The sequence below is a fragment of the Epargyreus clarus genome, unplaced genomic scaffold (assembly GCF_041222505.1).
Source record: "Epargyreus clarus isolate Ecla_fem2 unplaced genomic scaffold, WU_Ecla_fem_2.2 ptg000012l, whole genome shotgun sequence".
NCBI classification, from domain to species: Eukaryota; Metazoa; Arthropoda; class Insecta; order Lepidoptera; family Hesperiidae; genus Epargyreus; species Epargyreus clarus.
In genome coordinates this window covers 3,988,349-4,013,528 of record NW_027332220.1, presented here as the reverse complement: position 1 = coordinate 4,013,528, position 25,180 = coordinate 3,988,349, and the positions used below count along the sequence as shown (strand labels likewise).

Here is a 25,180-nt window from a genome sequence, read left to right as displayed (position 1 = left end):
TAAAATCTCTGCAGGCAGCAGCAACACAAAGAGAAGAAATTCTAGAATTATTTTTGATATTAACATCATCATGCTGTAATATTAAATCGATGATTGGACGACGTCCTTTTGAAATGGCTAGATGTAAAGCAGTTGACCGTTTTTCTCTTGAGTATTGCCATCAGCGCCTGTTTTTAAAAGATGCTCTATCATCCTTTTTCCGTGGTTACTTTTATCCAAGAGAGAGGACCTGGGATATGGTATAAATTATGAAAGAAAGCAGTTAGCATTGGCAATTCGGATGTCATTCAACAACTCCTCTGGGATTTTCACGTTAACAATAAAAATAAACACCAATGTAAAACACCACTTCATACAGCTGTCTTAAACAATGACCCAATATTCATTTTTGCACTGCTAAGCAAAGGTGCTGATGCTGATTCGAAAGATAAACTTGATAATACGCTACGTAATAATCGTTAAAATAATCGCTAAAATAATCACTAAAAAATGAAAAATAAATAATAGTTAAAAAAAACTAAAAAATACGCTTTTATAAAAAATTCGACCAAAAAATGAAAAATAAATAATAGTTTAAAAAAACTAAAAAAATACACTTTTTATAGAAAATCCAACTAAAAAATAGAAAATAACTTTTTTTAAATTTGAATTAAGAATAGTGTAAATAAGATAAAAATATTTTTTATTGTAAAAAAAGCGTGGGGTGCTTTTTAAGATATTATCAAAATGATAATCCTTCTACTCAATATCTATCAATAAAATATTTATAACTATTGACACCATGCACCCCACGCTTTTTTTACAATAAAAAATATTTTTATCTTATTTACACTATTCTTAATTCAAATTTTAAAAAAGTTATTTTCTATTTTTTAGTTGGATTTTCTATAAAAAGTGTATTTTTTTAGTTTTTTTAAACTATTATTTATTTTTCATTTTTTGGTCGATTTTTTTATAAAAGCGTATTTTTTAGTTTTTTTTAACTATTATTTATTATTCTAATAGATAAATTGCTATGTTATCTGGCGAGTCAGCTAGGTACATAAATTAAAGGTAAAGCGTGCAGTGCCACCACTGTTATTACATATGTCAAGGTTAACTAAGATGAAACAAAAATTCCGTACAATACAAATAATGATTTTGAGTACATAAACTAATAGTTTAATAACCACAGTTATCAGCTGATTATAATAACTAATTCAAACCGTTCAACGCTTAATAAACTCCAAATTACCGATTAACTGTTAAAATAATAATCGTTCCAATACAAATAATACTATCGAAAACAAAGACAGGTCGAGCGCTTTCTAAATAAATATTATTATTTATATAGCATAGATTAATTCCACGTACTTAATAAAATCGATTTTAACACTGATAAATCAAGCAGTATAAATTATGATAGATAAGAGAGATAACATTAATATCGAAAACAGAGCTTAGTGTTATAGTTGACGATAGGGATAGAATTATATGATAACACGTTTAGGAATCATACAATAAACAAAGAATAAAAGTAGTACATAACAAAATTGCTAATCCAAACGATAACGAAGACCGCTTGTGATTCAGACTGATAGCAACTTTGTAAATCCAAACAATGAGGCCTGGAACAGAAAAGCTTAAAAGATGATCTAAGTGGAAAACTTTGTTGTCAGAAGTACAGTCAACTAAATAAAACTTTTCAGTAAGCTAAATAAAGCTAAATAAACATTTTCTGGATTTACATCTGACAAAAGATCATATGTGAGGCGATTATTAGTGGTATTATTATGTTACTAGTTATTGCCCGCGGCTTCGCCCGCGTTTAAAAGAAAATAATATAACATACTAACATACATAAAATTGAAAATTCGTACCTTCAACTTTGCTAAAGATCATCACTTGATTAAATGCATAGTTTACGATTCAATCCTTATTAATATCGATTAAAATAATCGATGTTTTGGGTCCAAAAGATCGATTCTCCGATTAATCGATCTTAGATCGCCATCCCTAGTTCCCGTGGGATTTCCGGGATGAAAACTATCCTATGTCCTTTCTCGGGTCTCAGACTATCTTTGTACAAAATTTCATTAAAATCGGTTCAGTGGTTTAGGCGTGAAGAAGAGACAACGAGACAGACAGACAGATAGACAGATAGACAGACAGACAGACCGAGTTACTTTCGGATTTTTAATATTAGTAAGGATTCACTGTTGGAATCACCATGTAGTCCGCTGCCTTATCCGCAATTATGACGTTTAAGTATTAAGTTTACGTTAATCCGGTAAGTTGCAGAAATTGTCAAATGTTTGTCGACCATTGGTAAGCAAACTTTGGATTTAAGATAGATCATTAATTACGGACGTAAGTCGATTTCAATGTCATCACAGTGATTAGGATCACAACAACTAAACCAAATGGCCTTTTAGCTACCGAGGAGACCACACAAATGTCAGCAAACGTGTCCCAACAGTATATACTGCACGTCAAGAGCACTTAAATTAGGGATGGCGATTCTTTGCGAAAAATATCGATTTTCGATCTATTCAGAGGTGAAGAGAGCGAAAAAAAAGGTCATCAGAATCAAACAATTTGTTAATGTTCAATTATTTTCGAAAAGCTCGAATCTATATTTCGTAGTAAATATAAATTCGATTGAATTGAATAGATCTCGGATCGCCATCCCTAACTTTAATGCCAAACGATGGTATTCCGATCCTTGGGTACTTTATGACCTATTGCACAAAACCAACTAACCCGGAGATGGTATCTGAGGTACCATGTTAGGATTAGATCTATGGAAACACTGACATTTCTTAATAAAGGAAACGTTGGCAATGACATTTAAAGAAACGATGTAGCAACTTATTATTGAATAACATAAAAACAAGTAATATGGTAAAAAACGAATATTTAAACATTGATTAAATCCGTTCTTAGTAATCGATCTATACAATTTTTGTCTATGAGAGATCGAAATTTGACAATTCCTAGTATGTAAAAATTAACAAAAGTCAATCTATGGCAGACAAAACAACAGACAGATTGACTATGGATAACGGGTGTTTTGGACGACGTATTGGTTAAAGTTCGCTCTTAGAGATCTTTTAGGTCCAATTATCTTCTTTGTCACTCATTAGTTAACCTTGGTAATTACTCACTTTGGGAAAGCTTAGATAAAAAAAATAATTATAGTAAATTTAAATTAACTATGACTAAATTACGAGAAGCATCAACATTTCGTAATGATGATAAAGTTGGCAATGACATTTCTCAAACTGACATGCCTCTTGAATTAAACATAAAACGTAATTTGAATAACGCAGGTTAATTCTGTGAGGTTGTCAGACACAAATTGCTACTAAACGAGTAACACAGTCAAGTTACTAATCTCAGGGGAAATCTTGAATAACATACATATTATACTCAGTTTCAGCAAGAATACAAATATTGAATTATAATGGCTTTAAGATTTATAATACTGTAAATATAACTTATATTGGGCAGAATTAAGATATATAAAAGCTTACGGAAGATTAAGAATATTACACGCTCACAAAAAACAGGAAGATGCAGTATGCAGCAAACTGCCTTATCGCCCAAGGCGTGTTTCGTCCAGGCAAGGAATATTAGAATTTAGAATTTCATAAGTATTTATATACAAATTGTTATTTTGTGTAGTCTTCCATTGTTGTTATGATCCTGTAGTTGTATGACCCGTATTTTGACATCGTTTAGTGACAGCGTTTCTTATTAATTTGTGATAATAAAGTCCGTTTCCTAGATAAACAAAAATTGACAATTAGGATTGAACCTTCATCGACGGATTGAGGTTACCATAGGCCGCTACAACAGCATACTATGTGTTCAAAAGATGCTGCTCATTCTATTTTTCATTCTATTTTCGATTGATGACATCGATCGATTGATAAGAATATATATATTGAATCGGTGTTGATGACAACGTTTGTCGACCTGTCGATTGGTGAGTGCCTTAACACGTACAAAATAAAGGACCAAGGACCAAAACCATAAAACTGAAATTGCATGAACAAAGGAATGGAGTAGCTATGTATATGCATATGGAAAACAGCATTCTATCAAAGCTCGGTAGTATCTCCTAGAAATCAAGGCCTGTATGACCCGCATACTTATTAATCCAACCGACATACCGAAGGATCACATGCGTTTGCGGCTTCGGTACGGTTCGTTAATTGAGGCCAAGTATGCAGTTCTATCGCAAATTAATACGACCCTAACAACGATTAGAGGAAAATCTGTAACTCATGCAATAGAGTAGCAGCACGTGACTCTGTATGCGATTTACATGATTTAACCTCATATGTTTGTTGTTATATGCAATTCTAAAGCTTATATGAGTAATATTAGTATGTATTAAAGACTATAAATAAATATAGTGTTTAAATAGTGCTAGTGAGCAAACGTAAGTGTTAGGTCGGAAACAAATACCTTAAATTCGATCCTATATCTCAATCAGCGCATGCGCATTTTCAAATTTCACTGTCCTATTTCTCTCAGCCTTAAAGGTATAAGATTAAAAAGCCCTACTATTAGATATAGCCAAGATCAGATTAGAAATTGATCCAAATGTAATACAATTTGTAAAATTACTTAGAGAAAGCAATTTATACATTTAATTTCTTTAGGTAGTAGGTTTCACCACGTTGTTTGCGGTCTTCAATTATACGAACTAGGAACACAATTTACACTTCCAAGACTTATCTCAGACAGAATACAAATTGAGAGATTGTATCGTATATTAGTCGAGCGTATTTTCCTACTCGTACCTCTGCAACACCTTGGAGCCGTAGATCTAATGACATTGGAGTATAATTTAGCCTTACTTAGAGTTTCGACGAGTTAGTATAGACACAGAACCGTTGGCGTGTCTAATGTCTAATCCACATATGATCTAAACCCAAAAATATGTCGCAAGTGCCACTGATTGCAAGATGCGCTAATTTGTTTCAATCCATAATTTTGATGATCCATGAGATAAAATTCAGAAATAAAATTGTATACGTTCTTTTAAAATTTTACCGACGAAGAGTTGAGGACTTATCCTTCAATTATGAAAACAAAGTAAAAGGTAAAGGTAAAAGCCGAAACTTGAATCAGTTGAAATGAAATTGTATACCTTGAAAATACAAATGAACGTTGTGATAGTAGTGATAAAACAAGAAATAAGCAAACCGGATTCATTTTCAGACTACCGATTCGTGACCACCGCGAAAGCAATAAGATATCTTACGGAGGAGAAATTAAATTTATTGTAAGAGGTAAGTGCATATCTACAGCAATACGCTGTAGGTACGAAAGGTATTAGTTACGAGAGATAATAAGGGATTTGATTTGCGAGTTACGATATAAAGTGAAAACAATGGACTAGGAATCACACTAAGAGAAGTATGGATGTGAACCTATATCTCCATTGTAAGACAATCCATCATTATTGAAAGACCATTACCGTCCTAAAAAGCAAATAATACATGAACCACGTATGGTAGGACGCTTTGGAAAACCAATCAATCAATAAAAAGACCAACAGAAAGATGATACTGATTATAAAATAAACATCCTGCATAGGATGTAATGTGACTCCTGAAAGCCCACAAAATCCTAGAAAATACACACTATATTTTAAACCAGCCAGACTTAACGGGATCAATACCCATTACAATAAAAATACTATCATCTTTCATAGTGATAACAATTTTCCTTCAATCTTATCGCTAACAGAAAATATTTTTGTCGAGAAAAGATCAAAGCAAGTCCTTTTTGAGATTTGGCAACATGCCAAGTTACCAGTCAGCATTTTATGTAACTGCACAATGTTTATTTATACCGCTCGCTAACAAAAACTCTTGCAATACAACCTTGTAGACGTTTTAAAAACAAGTTTGTCCATAACCACAGATAACTACGAGTTTAGATAACTGTATAGGCTACAAAATATTAAGTGGTAAATTAAAACTTACGATTGCTACTACATGCGAAACAATACGTTAATTTCAAGATTGGCAATAAAAAATATCTTTTTACTTCTCTTAATGAGTACGCTTTCATTATGTTGTGTACATTGGAAAGCAGGCTTTATTGTCCCGAGGTTACTTTCACGGGAATAAAAGATTGTATGACAAAAAGTAGTGAAATTTTTCTGAATCAAAATCTCCTCTCTCCTGTTTCAACATGCTAATCTTAGGAAAGTGTGTATTTCCTCACCTCTTCCAACCTCAACGGCTCCTCCATGCCAGCAGCTATCCTCTCCCGTTTCTCCCTCTCTTTCCGCTCCTTCTTCTCCCTCTTCCGTCTCTCTTTCTCCCCGTCCCGCTCCTCGTACCCGCCGGAGTCGCCGCCCGCCAGGACGGTCGACTTCTTCATGAAGTTGAACATGGCGGCGACTGGCTGAAACAACAAAGAAATGTTTGTTTAAGATAAGGAAAGATCCTAAAAATGTATAGTATACTGACAAAATTGTAACCCAAGAATATTTTTATGTGTAATAATCACAGAAATCGTAAAATGTATAGAATTCATCAGGAATCCTCGAATCCAGGAATCGAAATCGCACACAAGCAAGTACCACAAAATAAAACCACTATTTTGTGTTAAACATTTTTATTTTGTGCAAGTACTATCAGTTAATCAGTTCAAACTTTACCGAAAGCAGATAACAAATTCAAAAACGGTTAATACAGCTTTCATACCGAACAATCACGAGCTTAAAACAGTTATTTAATTTACATACGCAATTTTTCGGCAGTAAGTTAGTCAGTTGAAGATAACAATCAAAAAAGTGCAACGAAACAAAACTGTGCAAACAGATCAGATTAATGATAAAAGTAACGATACCTTGAGAATCATTCAAGTATAAAAACGTGTTGAACTCTTGCATAACACTCAACAAGAAGTGTGAAGTGTTGTATAAGTGTAGTGTTTAGCACACAATGAGGCTTTATGACATGCCGAGCGATTCACACTCTTTTAGTATCGCGTACGTTGTATCAAGTTCTGCAATACTGACAGGTAGTTCTGCGAAGAAATCGTGTTTTGATGGAGTTTTTATTTTATCCGTCTGATTGGTACAGAGTTACAGACATCAGTATAGTCATTCATTGGAGGGGAGTGGGAACTGCTAATTGCTCAGAATGAGAGGAATTTAGATACTCTGAAGCAATTAGGTTTCCTTTCGGTATTTTCCATTTCTGTTAAAGGATCAGTAATTATTAAGTTATTATTTTGTATTCAGTACATTACTTTAAGTGAATCGTAGTATGTAACTGTTTTAGTAGGACTTCGGGCATTTATCTGGTTTTAAATTCTATGTAGGTACGTCGCCAACTTAAAATCTTTCATGTATATTAGTCACAACTTCGCAATTTATTGCGAAACAAGATAGACAACATTTTAAAAATTGTTATATAATATGTTTTATAAATAAGCATTATGATATTGAGTAAAACACGTCTAAACAAATTGACTTGCATTTCCCAAAAAATAATTCACCTGCATAGACATTCTGAAAAATAATTTTCAGTGTATAGATTTTTATTCCCGATTATATTCTATTGTCCTAACATAGACTTGGCTTATATATAAAATTCACGTGTCACAATGTTAGTTACCGTACTCCTCCAAAACGGATTTTCACCAAATTTTATATGCATATTCAGCAAGTCTGAGAATCGGCTACTATCTATTTTTCATACCCCTAAGTGATAAGGGTTGTTCCCCCTTAACATTTTTTTATTTATATGGCAACACAATGTTTGTCGGGCCAGCTAGTATTAATGTATTAATTATAAACACAGTTACGAAATTTACTCGTAAACTGTGAATAACAAGGAAATAACAACCTACATACGTGGGTCTAATAATTGTTTATTTTAGTCGTAACACTATCCGTGACATACCGACTATTCTCGTATTGCATTATATTTTGTAAATTAGTAGGATAAAGGTCATTTGTATAGAATTAGAAAGATAGATCAACGATCATGCTATTAAATGTTACTAAGTAATTAGCTCCCATTATTTTACCTCATGAGAAATCTACAAATGTTTATGAACGGCAGTAGTCACTAATCATCCGGTCGACTTTTCGATTCTTGCTACTGGATTAAAAAAACATCGCATGCACTGGTCATTTTGGGGAATATTCTAGTAGAAAGTGAGTATGTATGTGATGTATGTGGACTTTATTTCTATTTTCACGATATAAAGCCACCTAAGGAAGAGTTATACAGGCCAAAATAAATCCATCCATCCATCCGTCACAAGCAAAGCATTATCCACGAGCTGTCCGTCAGTCACCATTCACAATGGCACCGTTACTAGTTGGAAACGATACCGCCATCAGAACTAACTGTCCTCACATTCTAATCTATAATGTGGCCAGCGTTACGGATTATAGCGGACAGACCGAAATGTTAGGATCGGATAATAGCCAACAATAATTGGAGACTAAAATATTGATATCAGCTTTTAGTGTAAGCAAATTAGAATTATCGAAAGCGACACCGGTCTGATCAAGAATCTATTTTCAATACACTAAGTGAAGTTGATGAATTGAAAGTTGATGCAATAAAATCTAATATGTCAAAAGAAACATCATTATCGAATGATAAATAATTCTAAGGTACAAAATATACATCGAAAAATAATTTAAAAAAGAATTTTCTTACTTTTAGACCCAAGTAAATCTTGTTAAAGTTTTACTAGGATATGCAAACTACCAAGTACACTTAAAGAAGATGGCCTGAAAATGCTGATCGACAGAACTTTGGAACAGAATTTTGGAATAGTTTTACACGCAAATTTTCTACAATTACAGGTATCACTGGGAGATCAAATTAAATGAGAGTTAAAACATTACACTACCTTATTCATATTACCAGCATTCTATTACAGATACAACAGTACCAATTTTACGGTTACCGGTAAAAAACTTTGACGTCAAAAATTTCCAGTCCGGTACAGTCCAAACTCCTTGCTATCCTACCCACAACACAATGTGCTCAGCATTAATGTCTCCATATTATTCACGTCTGACGTGAATGCAAATTTGTTCTGGGCCATTGTGCAACAGTTGTTGAATGTGGGACACTCGTAACACATCAGTATGGTAAGTCCTTTGGGAAGAGGTGGCTTCCGGAAGAAATCTCGACGGTATTGTGAATTGACTTAATTAATGTTTGGTTGGTTTCCGCATTTTACTTTCAAGTCGGCAGAACCCTTTGTGGTTCGGCTCCAGAGATACTACCGACACACTTATTTTTGCCTAGTAACAGCAATGGCGTTGCTGTTTTTGCCGTTTTTCTGCCGCTTTGAAGAGTGTGATAGGAGACATCCGAGGCGTTTCAAATAATAATTAAAAAAAAAAACTCAAGTCGTCTAATATACTTTGTTCTACTAAAAACTTTTGTTCGTACAAAGCATTGTAATGTATCTTCTTAGAGTACTCGTGTTCGTACTAGAGAATTGAAGTATAAGAATCTTGTAACATTGTCTTATTTACGGAAATTTGTGACCACAAGACATGGGCAATATGATCATTGTTAGTAGCTAATAAACCTATGGGAGATACAAGATAGTCAACGTAAATAGGTTGATACCTACACGATCCCACTATATAAAACGAAAATGTCGTAGCTTCAATATCATGAATCGATTTACATCATACTGACTTAAACACTTCAGAAATATTATTTTAGCAATGATTCGTCAATTATTTCGCCCACATGTTACATAGTAAAGTATAAATCTTTAATAGGCGGGTCTTTCTACCGCATACAGCCATACACGAAAGAATAGACCGATAAGCCATGTACGTCAGGACGGGTTGGCGCGCGTTCAAAACGCATCGGTACAACACATAGGTATTCATGCCCCGTAGTTGCTGCATGGGATTTTGGCAAGGAACAAGCAAACCGATACGAAGATTAGCCGCTATTCAACGTGCTTTTGAGTTTAAAAACCGATACAAAGTTTACCTACAGTTAAACGTAGGTTTTGAGTTCGAACTCCTAATTGCAAGTGTAGAATAACCTTTGTCTTAGGAAAAGCATTAATAGTGTTTCTTTTTTTAATATAATATAGTAGCAGACGAGCATGCAGTCCACCTGATGGTAAGGGGCTACTGCCGCCCATGGACAACTGTAGTCAACCTCAGAGAGGATTAGATATTCCTACCTGAGATTGGCCACAGATGCGCCGCTACCCCTAAGGACTAAACTGGAACGGCTCTGAAAATTATGTCTCCCTTACCACATCCTTCAAACTTGAATACAGAAGCGCTTAACGCTGCTGTGATGCGGCAGAAATAGGTGTGGCGGTGGTGCCCCCGGAGTCGAACTACAAAGGATTCTACCTTCAAGATAGTGTCATCAGATACATTAAGAAGCTTTGTCCAACTATTAGACTCTAGTTTGCTTTAAGACATTTTTTATGGGAATTAGTAGAAGATTTTGAAAAGCCACATTCAAAATATCAAAACCTGAACACAAACATTAGCAAAGAGAAATGAATATATTATTTTCATTTGTACATTTGAAAAGGAAACCAAAAAGGCATTCAGGAGTAAAAAGTAGGAACCGGGTCGGCCATTGTCAGCACAAAAGTAATGCAGAACTACTGAGAGTACAAAAGCTGGGAATTTTTGATGAAAAATAAAAATATTCAAAACTTTTGGTGAAATAAGTTCGCCCTGGAGAGTCGTTAAGCTAGTTAAAGGTATTATGAGAGCTACAAAAGATTGAGGCCTTTATAAATATTAGGTATTTGGTTAATTAACTTTAGCTTACAGTTTATTAACAAAAGTAGGTGAATAACTACAATGCAAGATAATATCTGAATAGTTATTACCCATATTTATACAAAGCTAAAATAAGCTTTGTGTTAAGTCTATGCAAAGTTCGATCCTAGGGCTAAGCTGATCCCGGGAAGAACGATGGTATGTGTGAACTCATACCGTCGTACGCTCCACACGGAGTGGCGAGCTTCATAAGCTTCTGGACGGAGCCAGACGGGGCAACGCGCTAAGAGGACTCCGGTTGCGTTCCTTTGGAGATCCCGGAGCCCTCTACGCAGCGCTGAGGACGGCCACCGGGGGGGTTTTAGTGCGGTAAAAATCCCACATAACCCTGCGTCGCTCCCACGGCGTCGGGTACCTTTTGAAGGTTTCCCCCTCGTGAAAAAAAAAAAAAAGGGCTAAGCTGATAACTAAAACATGAATTTCATATATTAACGTGATAATAAGTGAAGCTATGAATTTATAATTTTAAAAATTTTAACGCATTTGTTTAAATATAACCTAAATTATTTCTTGTCAATTACTGTGGAAATTCCCATTTACACATTAGTATTATTGTCAAAATTTATTTTTGGCCGTTTTTTCCTAGTAACTCCTAATATTCCTGTTTTCCTTCAATGCCACTGGCGAGACAATACAAATAACCATATCAACATTACATTTATATTTGCCAGTACTTTGAGGCCTGTTTACTTAAATAAAAGCATTATATCTCAGTAATTCATTTATAATTTGCATAACAGTGCTTTAGGCTGTACCAAATTGCAACCAATTGCAATATAACTTTTTAACGCATTTGCCACTCATTTTCAAAAAACCCCATTTAAAAGGCAACGCCTCTTCGCTGTTGTTTCAAAATCTATTCTGAATATTTGTACAAGATAATAACTACAATAGACTAGTAAATCTAGGTCAATTTTCGTAAATGGTTTATAATAACAGGTTAGTGTAAATATACGGGCAGACAGGGCCGGACTTAGGGAAGACAAGTGGCGCTACTGCCCTGGGGCCTTCATAAGAGAGGACCCCCACAATAGAAAAAATATGTCCAAATTTCTACGGATCAGTATATAAGAAACATTTTTCTAAAGTATTAAATATCTATTTTTAATAATTTTAAATAATTTTAAGTCGGGAAGAAATGTTTGAAAGACTTGATTTTTTTAGTTGGTAGTAATTTTTTCAAGACTTGACAAAAAAAAATGTTCCTTTATTTCTGACAATAATTAGGGGCGTCCACTTCTTTGCCCCAGGGCCCCTACCTCCTAATTCGGCCCTGGCTGCAGACTAAACATCGAGCGGTATAATCAACACCTATTATGCGAGCGTTGTTTTAGTCTTCGTACATGTAACAAGATTTAGATTTCCTGTTCTAAATTACATGTAATCGACCTGCGAAGCGATTTTTTATGAAATTAAAGTAGCGAATGAGCATGTGATCTAATGATGGTTAATGGTTCTGCTTCGCTTGGACATTGTGTAATCAATCTCAAATAGGATTGGAGCTTTCCTCGGCCACAGATAAATAAATATAAGGACTAACATGTAGCTAGGTACTTGGTAAGTACTAAGTACCTATGTATATTTATCACACCGTTTAAACCTGAACACATTAACGCCGTTGTTTATGTCAAAAATATGTGTCGCGGTCGTGCATTCACTACGTGAAATTCATATCGTGAATTTACTACGATTTCACCACCTTTCCTTTAATATGAGATGTGTAACTATCGAGTAGTAACATAAGTTTATTGTTACCGGTACTTATTTTGTGTTATAGATAAGCTTTTATAAATAAATCCTTGAATTTTCAGTACCACAAAATTCAGCTAAACTTCAAATACTTAACACCTTGTTGTAATTTACCACATTAAATCACTTTCAAACAAAATCAGTCCAACTAATTGTAAGGATTACAGTGAAGACGTGTTCCGTATAACAATAGGCCGACCGGCCCGGGCGACCTGAATAGCCGGAGACTGGCCGACGCCAGCCCCGCCCGCGTCTCTCATTGATAGTACTATTTGTACGTGATAAAGAGCATTTGGAATACACATAGGAATTTGAAAGTGGTAGAACCATTTGTGGTTCGACTCCGGCGGCACCACCGTCACATCTATTTAATCTGCGCTATATATAAGAGCTGCTATTTTCTGGTTTGAAGGGTGTGGTAAGGGAGAGATACTTTTCGAGGCGTTCCAGCTTAGTCCTCAGGGGGTAGCGGCGTATCTGTGGCCGACCTCAGGTAGGTATATCTAATCCTATCTGGGATTGATAACAAATGTCCATGAGCGGCAGTAACTACTTACCATATTACCATCAGGTGGACTGCATGCGCCTCTGCTACTCTTATATTATAAAAAGAAATAGATTCGCATACATGTTTTTATCATGTACAGAGCTAAGCAACGTTGGTTTAGGATGTGAGTTGAATGGGTGACAGATAGTGGATAAATTGATGGAAAGCATGTCTATTAATTGTTAAGTGATTACATAGCAGAAGTCGTCAGACCTTATCCAACGCTTTTGAAAACATCCAGGATACGGGTTGGACGACCATGGGTTGGTTGGTCACCATACCGGCATGACGTACAAAGGTTTCCGGGTTCTATCCCTGGCCAGACAGATATCTTAAAGATGAATTTGGATATCTGTTCTGGGTCTTTGTGTTTTCGCCTTTCCATGTGTGTGTCCATGGCACCCCTATCTATATACACAGCCTCACACTAGCAATCCCTGTCGTGAACGTCATAAACACACACAAAGACGAATTATACACAAACACCCAGACCCAGGATGGATGTCTAAATTCATCATTCAGTTATCTGTCTGGCCGGAGAACGAATCCGAAATACTTTGCGTAAATAAATTGGTACTTTGGCATTTATATCCAACAACCTTAAAATCTGCAAAAACCTAAAATGAAATGAAACTACAAAAAAATCCCGTCTATCAGATTACTGTTATCTATTATAATAAATAAAACATTAAAATAACTGGATTCAACGTTTTTATACGCTATTTGGACATTTAGAACTGGTTACATGAGCCCAAATAACAAATATACACAAACATGACTCACACGTTTGACCTCTACACCTTTAGAATGTTATTTTGGCGCACGAAGATTTACCTACAGCATTTAAATAATAGATAATCGTGTGATAAATGTTTATTTAATGTTATATTCACCTGCTTGACTGTTTTATGTATCCACCATTTATTGGCCACTGCAGACCTGCTGAAGACGAGTCTCCTTTCAGAACATAGATTAGTAAAGATTACTCTTAACAAGAAAATATAACCAGTTTTGACAATTGAAATTGTCATTGTCATTTATTTTCGTGTTCGAAAAATATTTAAAAAATGTAGTCTTTAGATCATTTACGAATGAAACGATATTTCTCCGCACTTTTTCTTCGATTTCGTGTTTTTGCACCACGCAACTTCACATGTCGGCATTATTCCGCGTAAATTACACCATGACAGCCATTTAATGGCTTCCTTCAATTACAAGGCGGTGAGATATCTATACTTATCTATGTTTCAGAATGAGAAGGGTTTAAGTCATAGTCTTTCATCCTGACCAAGCGCAGATTCATCGACTTCATTTACCTTAGGGAACAGTTTTTGAAAGAATCCTTAGATATGTTGGTTTCCGCCTCTTTAAATCAGCTATCTACAAATTTCATGAATGAATAAAATATACCTATAATCTTCATAATTTCGAATTTTAAGATTTGGTTGCCTGGGATTTAAACCCGGGACCACAAGTGTGAGGGGTCAAAATTCATACCACTAAGGTATTACTACTATTTTTACAAAAAAAATAAATTGATATGATGACGCAAATATTAAAAAAAAATCAACACAAACTTCCGCTCACACGTTAAGTAGAGTTACGTCCTTATAAAATATATGATTAATTTTTATGGCCAATTGGAGTCGGAAGTAAAAGGTATGAGTTAATAATGTACCTACAGCTTCAAACACAACAGCCATGTGACAATAGAATTACAGCAGCAGTTCTCAAACTGCAGTCATATGAATTTATTTCATATTTATCAATATACATATTGATGTTGTCGTCACCCAACATGAGCCGTGTACTTCAGAACACAGGTCCAGAACATGTAAGAGATTTGTAGCAAATATTCTTACTTACTCCTTAGAAACATTGGCGATGTACTCATAGTAGATTAGCAGAGAGATAATCCTCAAGTCAAATACTTCAAGTCGCATAAGAAGAGAAACTGGTGCTATTTAGTTCCGACAAGAAATACTTTAAAATCTTTAATAAATAATAGTTTAAAAAAGTAACTATTATTATTTTTATATTTTTTGTCTGTGACAAACTCATAAATTGGAGAATTAATTAATCTAATAAGGATAATAGGAAACTGTTATCAAATTATTGCATTTTCATTGGTCCTTAATACGTGTGCAAGGTTTAAAATTAATCAGAGTTGTGTAAATCGGTGACAATTGAGCTCAAAGATTCCGTTGCACACATAGATACAACCCAAGCTAATAAAAGCATATTAAAATAATCGTCATTACTTTGTACAACACAAATCGATATGTATTATAAACGAAAGTGAAAGGTGCATGTTACATTGTACCAATGTTTACAGTAAACTCTGTCATTAGGTCAATTTCAACAAGAATGTTATTCAAAGCAAACATGCACAATAAGCAGATAAATACTGCTTATCTCATCATCGTTTATTAATTCATTCATCTAGTGCCTAAGGAAATGTTTCGTTGGTGTCAGAAAAAATAATTCGCCAAGTAAGAGTCGAACTCGCACATGGAGGCTTCCGTACCACCAAATGTTCATTATTAACTATATTAAATATGTTTTATGGTTCTTATTTGTATTTATTATAACACCCGTTATAGTAGTAAACGGATTGTAAAAATGTCAACGGTCTCCCTAGTACGGTTTAACAGTTAGATCGAAAAATGCCTAAAAATACCGGTTTTTGCTGTATTCAACTTAATTTTTATTTTGTATTTGTTATGCATCCTCTGTAAAAATTTCATGTGTCTATCTATTACGGTTCCGGAGATATAGCCCTGTGACAGACAGACAGACGGACAGACAGCGAAGTCTTAGTAATAGGGTTTCGTTTTACCCTTTGGGTACGAAACACTAAAAAGTCACAAATTGTTGTTTTGTCCTAAACATACCATTTTTTTTTTTTTTTTTTTTTTTCTCGAGGGGCAAACCTTCAAAAGGTACCCGACGACGTGGGAGCGACGCCGGGTTATGTGGGATTTTTACCGCACTAAAACCCCCCCGGTGGCCGTCCTCAACGCTTGTTGGAGAACTCCGGGATCTCCGACGGAACACAACCGGAGCCCTCCAAGCGCGATGCCCCGATCGGGCTCTACCCTGGAGGAGCAGTTTTCGCTCCTCCCACACCATGTAGTGTTTACGACGGTATGCGACCACACATACCGCCGTCCTTCCCGGGGTCGCTAGCTGGACGGTTCGAGCTCCCACTCTTGCCGCCCGCAACCCCGGAAGCCCCCTTTTAGTCGCCTCCTACGACAGGCAGGGGATACCGTAGCCCTATTCTAGTCCCGGAACTACAGGGACAGTGCTAAACATACCAAACAAAGCAATTAATGTTGTTAAAAATTTGAGAACCTGTGGATTGGATATACGAAGTGCGTCAAAACATTTATAAACGCCCTAATGGAATTAACTGTCGTATAGTTAAAGTACTTGTCAGACTGGCACATGCACTGCTATAAAAATCCTAGTTTACCTAATCTTACAAATAACTTCTTTTTGTATCACCCTTGGATACTCCATTATTTAAATCCAGAATTCATTCCGCACATCTAAATTACGCACGCTTGGCACACCACAATTTTATTTTGTGGCCAAACCGTCACAAATTTAAACGTGTGGATAGATCATTTGACCTGGTTTGTATTGATTTGCAAGCGCTTGTAACATAAAACTTTAGATCAAATGTGTGTAGTTTGGAGTTTTCGGCAAACGCCAAGCACGTGCAAAAGGTGAAAGAATTTTTAAAATCGGTCCAGTAGTTTTTGAGCTCATTCATTACAATCAAACAAACAAAGTTTTCCTCTTTATAATATTAGTGTAGATAATTACTTATATTTTTTTATCGTCTCAAATGTTTATCTTAATATTTTTTATGTAACTTGCATCTTTTACCCGTCACTCGCCGCCAGTAAAACACATTAACACAACGGAGTCGCATCGTAAATCAAACTGACTAGTTAATTGGTGCAATGATACTAATGAGGAGAACAGGATACGGATGGTCTTTCTTTTAGTAAACATTTAATCGTTTAAGCTTCAATTAGTATCGATTAGAGAGCAGAGTTTCCATTCACGGAGTAATGGATGATCCATTTATTGTATCAAAAAAGAGTAGTTTATTTCTGTCGTGTTTTATGAATGGACATTAATTTGAAAAAAAGTAATTATAGCATAGTGGTTACCTTACCTACACTACTACAGAAAGGTCTCAGGTCCGAATTTTAGATACACATCTCATTTTTTTTAATTTTGTGCGTATTACAAATTAATGAACACTTGCTTTAACGATAAAAGAAAAAATCATAAGGAAACCTGTATACTTGAGAGATCTTTATTCTGGGCTTGATCACAGATGTCCATTGGCGGCAGTATCCACTTACCATCAGATGGACTGCTTGCTCGTGTGCTACATCAGTATTATATAAAAAAGATAGATGTAAACAGTAACTTCTAGCTCTTATTCCTATCTAACTTTTTTTACCTACATTTTTAGTTGTATTGTCGCTCATATCTAAGCATATAGGCTTAATTATAACTTACCAACTTTAAAATATTCAACAAACTCCTATAGCCTCCGGGTTCGTGATCACATCAAGGTTGTATCGGGCGATTGTGTCATACGTTTTACTATGTGTGATTGCATTGTGCGTGACACTATTTACGTGGGACATACGATTAAAATGTAATATAGTACATATGTTCCTTATATTACCCCGTAACCTTTGTGATTCAGCTGCTTGTAAACAGCAATATGGCGTCACCACCATAACTCGGTCTGCTACAAACAGAGCGGTCCTACCACGGTATACTCAAGTGGTATTTGAATGGTATACCATCATCCAGTTTGTGATCTACTTTAGGTAGAAATCCTTTTCTATATAATGTTACCCACTAACCTATGGATGTCCATGGGCGTCAATGACCACTTAACATCTGGTCAACTCTCCATGATCTTTTCTTACTTCAAATTAAAAAAAAAATTAACAAAAAATACAACCGACTTTTGAGTCACTACAAAGTAAAAAAATATTGAAATAAATGTTGGTTTAGTATATATTTCTGCAGTCGGCGCTCTATATATTTCGTTGGATAACGATGTAAACAGCATGTCTAATATTAGTCGGTCCTTTTTGAAGTCGGTTAAAAATATAAAAAATATTATTAATTATGTCCATCTGGTAGCCAGATATCTCTCCACTACAACATGCAAGTAAAATAAGCGAACAATCCACAAAGCATACTTCACATATAAAACTTGTATGTCAACGGCATCATAGCCCATTGACACCAGCAATGCATCGCCAATACACAATCGGCTAAGCCCTGCGTGACATGCTTAGACAACGCGTACCACATACCAGGGGTCGGAAACCTATGGCTTTTGAATTATTGAATAATTTTAATAAAATATATACGTGCGTTCACTGGTAAATAAAGCAAATTTAATATAGATAATTTCTTACGGGTTAATATTCGCAAAAGCTACTCTTATAGAAAACTGAAGTCAAAAGCCTTACAATTACAACTCGTTTAAAATCAGAAAAGTGGTGCTATAGAGCGGATGATTTTAAAATATGGAGGTGGTGTCATAGTTTGCCCACGGTCCTTTCTTCCACCTTTAATAAGATTGAATTAGTCGAATATTAATAACTTACACTCTTCAATAGATCAGGCCGAATAGATATATACCGATAGATCAAACCGAATGACTCTTTCGAAAGGATTTGTATAAAACGGTCAGTAACACTCCCGACTCGCTTCCTCAACCCATTACTACTCTCTACACCCAGAATAAGAACGGCTAAGGCCTTAACCCGCCGCATTGACCAAGTGCGCGTTCATAAACCACTATTTAATAAGATTACTATCTCAGCCATTTCATAAAAACCTTGACAGAGCCCGTGCTCATTATCGTCGCCGACCCCCAGCCTACACAAAGCTGCCATATAAACAGTTAGGCGCCATGCGTAAGCCGAGACCGTTAATCACACGTGCTGGTATTTATTTACGAGTCTATTTATAATTCTTAAGGCGGATACAAACAACGGCAGCATGCATCACATATTTACGTGTCAATGTAGTACCGTTTAATCGCCATCGACTCATTACTGCCCCACCACTGGAGACAGCTCTCCGCACATTATTTTGTTGAATACTAGCTTTGACACGCAGAAGGTTAAAGTTTTTCATCTATCCCTCAGTAACGGTAATAAGGTACCCTATGACCTTTTCTGAATCCCGGACAAAGTTTCTACATAATTTTATGGCAATCGATTGAGTAGTATAGCCGTGAAAGTGTAAAGAAACAAATAAACGTACATTCGCATTTGTAATTAGGATAGAAGAAGTAAACCTGATGCATGCAGTCCAGCTGATGGTGAATGTCCTGCTGCCCAAGGATATCCTCAATCTCAATTAAAAAGATTCGTATGCTGTGACAAGATTTTTCTTCTATTCTTAGAGAAAGCTACTTTACTCTAGTCTACAGAATGAAACGAAAATCTCTCAACTTAATGAATTTAGCAAAAAGTAGGTTCTAATTGAAACATCACTTTGCTAATTATGCGCCTAGATTTTTCTTTCACATTAGTATGTATACATGGAAATATACCAAAAGTATACAGGATAGGGACTACACGACATACTATTTCCCTTTGACACCACATCAACGTAAAGGCGTTACAGATGTACATTATTATCCTGTCTAACGAAGACATTTCCATTTGGAGGCATAGCGGAAATACTGTGTGATGATTCTCTCATGTAGCTATACTTTTCATGACCCGAAAACTACACTTTTGTAACCTTTCTGAATGATTTTTCAAGTCAATTATAATTAGCATTAACAAATAACCATTTGACCTCTTATTAACACCATTTGCTGCCATATGTTTTGTGGTTTAACTGCTGTGGCATCATTGTCACATCTACAGCAGTAGGGTTAAGGGCTCATACACAAAACTGCGATGCGAAGCGGTGTGAATTCGCAACGCAGAAAATTGCGACACGAATTCCTGCGATGCGATATCGTGCGGCATAGCGTCTCCCAGGGTGACCATTCTTTCGACAACCGTCAACCGTGCGGAACGTATTTTAAAAATTAGGTCGTGACATGGATCGTAAAAAGAAGTGTGCACTTTTGTTATTGTTTAAGAGATACAGGAAAGAGTAACAAAGAAAATTTTGGGTTCAACCATTTATCATATATCATTTATTTTATATTTAGTTTCCCAAAGAACAGGGCGCTCCTCAATCAGTAATATAAAAAAAAAAGTGTGTGTGTGTCAGCTACGACGCACGATTGGAGTTTACTCCTTACGAATGATAATTATGATATATATCGAATAGAAAAAAGGGTAGGTAAATGAACGCATCTGCTAAAATGATAAGAGAAACAAACATATATCTGTAATTATTCGGATTATTTATATTACTTCAATAATGCGTATTACATAAAGTATGTTACAAAATAATATAAAATAGCGCCATCTAGTGGCAAGTTTTATAAATTGTAAGTTTGCAAGTTTATCAATCTATGTATTTTGGTTCCAAATATTATAATGGTAACTTAATATAATTGTTTATATTAAAGTAAATTTTAATATTATATAATTATTTATATTTAAAACAATGTTAAACGTTTTGTAACTTAAAACTTAATAATTATAATTTCTTTGCCATCTATAAAATATCCTTGTTGCAATTTACGGATGAAATTTATATGAGACTCAATAAACATGTTATTATATGTAATTTGGATTGTTTCTGAATGTTTTATAATTCTAGAATTCATTTAAAACGTATTGCTTATTTTATATAACTTATTTTGAACATAATTCATTAGCAATAATTCTGTAATAAATATTAAATAATACTGTTTTGATTTTGCCCGTTTATCGTTGATAGATGGTGCTGATCAATAATGCATCCATTTTTATAAGTTAAATTAATATATCAGTAACTTACAAAAGCCTCTTTATGTTAAAAACTTATTTTGCTAATATTATATCTTATTCAATTGCTTACTGATTTTATATGTTACTCTTCTTTAAAAACGTTCATAAAAGATTGTTAATCATATTATGGCGCCAATGTTCATATTTTTCACAGTGTTTATAAATGATCAAACCTATAACTTAATTTATGCAAAAATGTAAACAAATTAGTTAATGACGTTTTAATGTTTTCATTGCTAATTATTTTTATTGTAATAATTACTTTCATATGGGATTTGAACTTACTGTATTTTAAATTAATAAAAGCACTCTTGATTCATATTTTGGTTACCGTTACGCCTCAACTTTTCGTGTTACACTTGATTTTACTCCTCATAAAATTTCCGTACCGGGCCTTATAACTCAAATCGTTTCTTAAGGAGTAAACTCCAACAAACTCCAAAAAGTCAACGACGTACTTTGTCACTTTTTTACATTAAAGTATACGTCTTCCCATCAAACAAATACAGGCTTGTACGTCTTCCCCACACGCTGTCTCAGAACGAACTAAAAATGGCGTCAATAAGTGTGACGAAACATCGCAGGAATGTGCGATGCGAATTAACTCGCAAGTTCTTGCGATGCGTCGAGGGAGCTCGCAGATTTTTACGATGCGACGTCGCATCGCAGTTTTGTGTACGAGCCCTAAGTGCCAGTGTGTTCAGAGTAAAAGAGGACAAGAGACGTTTAAGCTTAAATGCAACAACACATCTGCTGTCAATCTTTATTAAATTTCTAATCCAATCTGTATTACTTATCACAATAGACAGCTTACCATTCTTAAGATAGTCTTAGATTTTTACACTAATGCCAAAAAAGTTGGTGCCATTTCGAACTCCGTCTTTATTCTACTTCGTTCTGCTTCTTCCTCTTTGAATATACCTATAAAATTGTTCAAAGCACGTGCTCTATAAACATAAATAATAACTAATCCACAACCCACATTACCATACAATAACAAGCGTGCACGGAGTATAGACTGTGAGAATAATTAATAAAAACCATTGTATACATCTTAAGTCGGATCGATATCGATAAGATCACAATGAGGCAGAAATAGATTGATTCGTTATATTACAGTTATACATTTAATAATGCATACACTTAAAATTGATTTCCATCTTTTTCATTCGATTTTAATAATTGACGTGTCTGTAACAACATGCTAGTTGTTCAGGGACCCGTGCCTAACAGTGGGCCAGTAATGGGTTGATGATGATGCCACTTGTATTTAAAGAGAAAATAATCATCATATCCAAGTTACGAGTTTTGGTCTGTCCACTACATAAATCAAAATTCGAGCCTAAAATACGAATCTATCATGTTATGTGCGTACAAAAATATATTGTTTACACGTACATATATGTGTCACAAATGAAGATAATAGAGCTAATGATGAAGTTAATACTTAATTACTAATATTTTGACTATACGCGGCAATATGTACTGTAACGCGCATATGTTTGATGATATGGATAGAAATATGAAGAGAACAGTAGAACGACTATAACCTAGACCAAAACCTTCCAGAAATTATGTCCTTCAGATTATAATATTCTGTGACAACTACATACTTACTTACGTGACACTACAAAGACTGCTATCAACATAAATTTGATAAAAGGGCTAGTTGCCATTCGATCGGACTTATCAAAGTAAGTTAACAACAGTAGTGCAGCAGATGTGATTATCAATACACGCCTAGGCATCATCATGAATCATTCCTAAGGAAATAAGAACATGCATGTCCTATAATATTTCTCTACGTACTTAAAGATGGGGACGACACGGCACGCGCCATGATCCGTGCGACAATAGCGCGGAATGCGGTATGACAACTGTAATTACTGTTTCATGTACGAGTATGTGGGTGTTTAAAGACTGCATACATTTTCAATTGTAAAGGATAAATCTAAGTTGTAAGAGGAGACATATGGTAATCTATATACATCCCATATTAGAAATTACTGTTGAAATGTATTTACTGCACTAGTTAGTAGAATGCATAAAATCTTATTTAGAAAACTACCAAATCGACTTTCTGCTGATTTTAACAAAAACATTATATTGTGTGTATTGAAGGTTACTTTATATCTTACAAATATTTGGGGAAAAAAATAGATATACCGAGCACCTTGCACAAGGGTGCAACGTCAATTAAGACATTTTTAATTGAGGCCATAAACATGTTTTAATGTTGCTCGAAGGAGCAATAAGCTTCTGCATAGTTTAAAACTTTTCGCCAAATTCGTCCCAAATCTCCACTTAATCCAACTTATAACTCCCATTCTAAAACTCAAGACCGCAAAAAATCCTGCTCAAGTCAGAAACAAAAGAAAGCATCTCAAGCAATTCACAAAACGGAGAACTAGACGCTTCAGACGTACTCAAAGAAAGGTGCTACAGAACGGATGGAGCGAAGCCAATGCAGAGGACGCTAACAAGCTTCCTGACTCGCTCCCATTCCGTTAACTCCGCAGCCACTCCAATCACATTCCTATTAAGTGAGCACTTGATCCAAAATGGCGTGCAGCTCCCATCATATGGAGTGCCTAACGTAACAGCAACAATTCGATTCGCACGCACCAACTCCACTATGAATACGCAACTGGGTTCAATCACCTGATTGCGTAATCGTAACATGGTTTCAAGCTTTTTCACTATAACAAAGCGATTCTTGGCCAAATTGCTCAATTTCGTATATCGTTTAGGAGTTTTCACGAATAAAAGAAAAATTGGAAATTGAACGAATTTTGGGTCAAAGTATTTACTACTTATACTATGAGTATGTTTTACCGACGATATGACGCATCCTCATTAGATCTAGCGCATTCTTCAAAGTCTTCAAACCATGCATCATCTCGATTTTGTAATGTACGAAAGTTTGTCCTCTTGGCCTGCACAGTTCATAGAACATGCCGATTGTTGGCAAAATTGCTCAATTTCGAATATCGTTTAGCAGCCTTTATGTTTAACAAATACGAGTAAAATTGGAAATTGAATGATTTCTGGGTCATAGTAAAACAAACTACGTTTTTACGGACAATATGACGCACCCTCAGTAATCTTTATCTATAGCACCATCTTCAAATCATGCGTCAACTTATACTTTACACTGTTAGATTAGGCTTATTCCTGCACATTTCATACAATATGTAAATTAGCGACTAGATATAATGGAATCGATTACAGCAATTGCTCCACACTCCATAACCGTAATAACGTGCAACGCAACAAACTAACCACCGCTGAAATTGTTTAAGCATTTTGGCTTTCGAAACAATCGAACTTTTGATTGCAATTCGTTCATTGTTTGTACCGCTGCCAAATTGGGCCTCTTGTTTAAATTAACCATTGACAAGCATGCCTCTTTGTACACGGTCTACGGGTAAGTGTAATATTATAATAAGGTCTGTGCCGTTGTATAAGAGCTCTAGAGTAGTTTAAACAAGTAGTTTTGTGGGCTAGACAATGTTTGTGTTATTTCCACGAAAATATTTAAAGAAAGCAATATGCAAGATTTTATTAGCTACACCAAACATGACAGGGCTTTTTGACACCACGGCGACAACTCAATTTAAAAGAAAATTACACACACAGACGAAATATAAGATATTATAGATGATATAAAAAGGAAATAAATAATTATACAAATCCAAATACGCGTCCCCTACAAGTAGGTAGTTTAATAAGGTATTCTGGACGAAATAATATGGGTATTGTTTTTATGTACAGATGTAGTAAGTAGACTTTCATAGCATCTAAGATCTTCAGTCTGATACCCAAAAGATGATGCAGTGATGTTTATTAATTTAGAACTAAGTTGATATACTTTGAAAATAACCATACCAAACATTCACGCAAACAAAAACGAACAGTAGCTTTCAGCGTCCCATAATATTGTGGATATAAATTATATTCAGAATATAACCTAACCTACTAACCTACCTCCTACATATAACGTAGCTAGATACATTTCCGCATCTGCTCTGCATCTGCTAAACGCAGCTAACCGGAAAGCACTTTCCAACTAAACGTTAAGATTTTTAAACGATACAGTAGGTA

The 25,180-nt window shown here is 35.1% G+C and overlaps 1 protein-coding gene across 1 annotated transcript in view; it reads right to left on the bottom strand.

Annotated features, from left to right (window-relative positions):
* Mhcl (Myosin heavy chain-like) overlaps window positions 1–25,180 on the bottom strand; it is a 346,996-nt gene that overhangs the window by 296,052 nt on the left and 25,764 nt on the right. Inside the window, exon 2 of the mRNA XM_073078174.1 lies at window positions 6,229–6,411. Coding sequence (XP_072934275.1) covers window positions 6,229–6,399 — 171 coding nt within the window. The 5' untranslated portion in view covers window positions 6,400–6,411. The remainder of the gene's footprint in view (window positions 1–6,228; window positions 6,412–25,180) is intronic.